The 3,695-nt window shown below is 39.3% G+C and overlaps 1 protein-coding gene across 1 annotated transcript; it reads right to left on the reverse strand.

The window, feature by feature from the left end:
• Positions 1–171: 171 nt before the first annotated feature.
• On the reverse strand, positions 172–3,361 carry dpm1 (dolichyl-phosphate mannosyltransferase subunit 1, catalytic). Its single transcript, XM_086105624.1, has 9 exons — positions 3,113–3,361; positions 2,810–2,909; positions 2,686–2,719; positions 2,503–2,579; positions 2,387–2,412; positions 2,170–2,265; positions 2,013–2,081; positions 1,450–1,564; positions 172–633 (listed from the first exon to the last, which is right to left on the reverse strand). The coding sequence occupies exons 1-9, from the start codon at positions 3,241–3,243 to the stop codon at positions 529–531; spliced, it is 753 nt and encodes a 250-aa protein (XP_085961750.1). The 5' UTR covers positions 3,244–3,361; the 3' UTR covers positions 172–528.
• Positions 3,362–3,695: the final 334 nt, after the last annotated feature.

The following is a 3,695-nucleotide window of genomic DNA, read 5'->3' on the forward strand; positions in this document are numbered from 1 at the left end:
TCGCTCTGGTGGGGGCATTTTTTAAAAGTTGGTCCACAACTTTCATATTGTACAGTGAAACCAGAAAACAAAATGTATACGAACAGCTATTTTACATTAATGAATTAATAACTGCACTGTGAGGTCGACATTATACAGTATCTGGGACAATTAGACTCAAATACAACACACTTGTGTCTCTAGGAATCCTTGTATTTCAAAATCATTGCTATTGAACAATCCAGTAATTGTTTTGTTTTGTTTTTTGCTCAAATCGTTCATGGCGTATCCAATCTGACATCCAGCATTACTTTTGGTAAAGTTGTGTGCCTTAGGAATGAGCAGACATCATATACACTTTGTGCAAAGTCGAATGAAGAGGAGGAGGAGGAGGATGGGAATGTACAACCTCATCATTTGCAGTCACTGCTTCAACCAAGGGTGGGGAAACCTTTTCATCACATATCAGGGGCCAATTAATATTGTAAAAAGTCCTAAATGTACAACTCTGGCAGGTCATGGATACCCAGTATTGCACATATGAAGTGATCATGTCGTGACGAAAAGCGTGAGAAGGCCTTTCACAAATGACACAATTTCATTCCCTCCCAGTTTGGACTCGCCGTAGACTCGATCCACAAAGGTGATGGGAACCTAAAAGAAAAGTCAAATCAGTCACCAAATTTCTCAATTTAGTCATGAAATGAAGGCTGTATGTTATTTTCAGGGATTTCAGAATGTACGTGTGCACGTGCGGTAATGTGTCGATCGAGGTTAATTGGCTGCTTGAAAAGTAGACCTTTGGTCAAAAAAGGTTGGGCACCCCTGTGCTACATATTAGTATTTTCGTCCGATTGATTTTGTTTTGTTATTGTCAGTTTTAGGGCTGGTCTACTTAGTCGAATAGCTTGACCACAAAAATAGGTCAACACAATTTTTTGGGGGGGTCCCCGAAACTTCGCAAACACCATATTATAGTATCCACAGAGACATTTCCAGTCAACATTGTACTGCATTGCACTGCATTCATACTACTCATGTTCATTTGATAGTCTATTAATACCCTTTATTGGTGGAAAGATGATACTGCAGTCAAGCAATGAAATAAATCAGAAGGCTTTTGTGGCTGAGAAATCATCACAATTCAATGTATAACATCTTGCCTAGGTACCCACTTGGATTTTACCGTTCATGACTGGGATTTGAAACAGTGTCCCCCATGTTCATAGGCAGCGGTGTTACCCACTCAGCCATCTATCACATCTTGTGAGGAGCTGCAAATCCATCTGATTAATCCATTATTGGATGGAATAATTCACCCAGTAATCAAGTTAGAAATTAGATTCAATAGTGACAGCCCTAATCACTTCTCAGGGAATACCAGCAATGTTGTCCATGTGTGTATGATAAACATTTGAATGAAATTTTTGAAACAGGCTTACTAGGCTTGGTTTTATGTGAACGACTTACCTCTCCAACAGTGTAGTTGAGCTGTCTGGCTCGGACAATCATCTCCATTTGAAAGACGTATCCTTTGGACACGCAGCGCTCAACCAGACACTCAAGGACTTTCTTCTTGTACAATCTGATGTTCACACAGAACAAACGCATTATGATTTCCCTTAATCGGGCTGAAAAGTATTAGTTACGAAAAATAATCAATATTTATAGATCTATCTACGCCAGCAAACATATCATTACAGGCAGAACAAGTAAATCCACTTTAACTAGATAGCAGAAGATACCACACCTAATTAACACGTGTATCCATTTTTTCAATTTTTCAAATGTAAAATATGCACCTTAGCTCAAGAGAGGTTGGAAACGCTGTCTGACAGTGACAGATTAATTTGAGGAAGTAAGAGATTAAGTTGTCACCAATGATATACATCTTTTCAATGAATGTATGAAATGAATTTGAGCATTATTATTGCTGGAAAGGCAGGGGTTTTACGACAGCGCTTCAATTAGATTTCACTTGAGGTACACCTATAAAAGAGTCCAGTGTGTATTTTGGACACACTCAAGGTTACCTGAAGCTTCCCGTGAGGTCTGAAGCACCGGGCCTCAACAGCACTTGCGTCAAAAAATTAGCACCCCGGCTGAGTGCAAGACAGAAAACAGAACATGAAACGACAGTTCTGGTCTGTTTGTTTACCATGCATGTTCCCATCTAGTCACTTTTGTTACCTGATGAGTTTCCTGCGCAGGTCCCATCCATAGACACCTCCGTTGCCTCTGTATCGAGTACCCGACACTAAATCGTAATCGCCTTCCTTCTGCTTCCTGAGCAAAGGGAAAACATGATTTGTCTTGTGTAAATGAAACAGAACTGTTCCACTCAGTTCCACTTCACCTCAGTCTATTGGCAGTGTAGCAGTTGAAAAGCAAACAAATTGATACTTACGCAATGAATTCTTTGATGAATTTGGGCTGAAATAATAATCATAAAAAAAAGGAGAAAGCACATTTTGTCAACTCTAACATCATAATTGACATAGTAGAATTGTAGGCTGCACTCACGTGATGGGAGAGATCAGCATCCATTATGAAGATAAAATTTCCCGAGGCGTGCTTCATGCCGTGGATATAAGCGGTGCCTTTATCATTTTGAGAGGGGGAAGGAAACAGCTGTCCGTTATTGCCTGTAACGCAAGACTATGCCTTTTTGTATTATTATTATTTTAAAACCAGATATGAACTCACCCAGGCCTAACTTCGATGCTCGTGGCCGAAGAAGCTTAATAAGGGGATATCAAATACTATGTTAATATACGCAGAAAATGTGTATCTGAAAGACAATAAATACAATGTTACATAAATTATTTACAATTTTGTCCTCGCCATATATTTTTTGGAGTTGTTCCGCCACTTCTAGTGTCCCGTCGGGGCTTCCGTCGTCAATGACGATAATCTCGTATTTGTAACCACTGGAAAAACAAATTTATAATGCGATGTTTAAAAATTCTAGCAAAACTCAGTACTTTAACATTCAACGTTTAGTATAGCCTAAACGTTAAGAATGTTTAATAGTTAAAACGAGGGGCCAAGTTAGGCTGAGTGACACCTCATCAGTGAGTCGTTTTGCACTAAACTCTTATCCGAGCGGCGCTGCTGGTTCTCCCGAACTCACCTTTCATCGAAATATTTCACCAAAAGCCACACAATCAAAGGGAGATTTTCCCTTTCGTTATAGGTGGGCAACAACACCGAATATTTATCCCCATCGTTTGGCTTTGAGCGTGACGTCTTCCTGGCTGACATGGCGACAACCGTGGTAGCTAACTCGGCTCACCGCTATTGAAGTTAGCAATGTTGAACGACCAGTAATCACTTCCGGTTACTGGTTTCCATGTAATTTACAATCATGATAAAGGAGAACGTTTTCAATTGTACTTTTGATTTTTGTGGGAATGTGACATTTCCTCAATTATAATAGCTATTTAGACTTGTAATTACTGCAGTCAAATTAGAGTAATTTCAGCAAACCGTACTGATTAACGTCCTTGCATTTTATTTTATTATTTTGAAATATTTTCGTTTCAAACCAGAAACGGAAACTAGTCGAAGCACTAGTGTGCTCTTAAAAATAGAAACTACTGGAAACAATTCCGTATTAGAATAGTTCTACGAAAAACTAAACAGTACAGTACTGTAATTGTTTGACAGTTTAACCCCCCCCCCCCCCCACACACACACAAATAATGAATTGACAA

The sequence above is a fragment of the Hippocampus guttulatus genome, chromosome 1 (assembly GCF_054856545.1).
Source record: "Hippocampus guttulatus isolate MCC_2025c chromosome 1, RoL_Hgut_1.0, whole genome shotgun sequence".
Taxonomy (NCBI): Eukaryota; Metazoa; Chordata; class Actinopteri; order Syngnathiformes; family Syngnathidae; genus Hippocampus; species Hippocampus guttulatus.

Bases quoted from the DNA above. Each gene is read 5' to 3' on its own strand.
- dpm1 (XM_086105624.1), bottom strand. From the start codon at position 3,243: ATGTCAGCCAGGAAGACGTCACGCTCAAAGCCAAACGATGGGGATAAA. The intron at 2,580-2,685 runs GTGAGTTCATAT...AAAATGATAAAG, and splicing joins AGCATCGAAGTTAGGCCTGG to GCACCGCTTATATCCACGGC. The intron at 2,266-2,386 runs GTAAGTATCAAT...CCCTTTGCTCAG, and splicing joins TTCATCAAAGAATTCATTGC to GAAGCAGAAGGAAGGCGATT.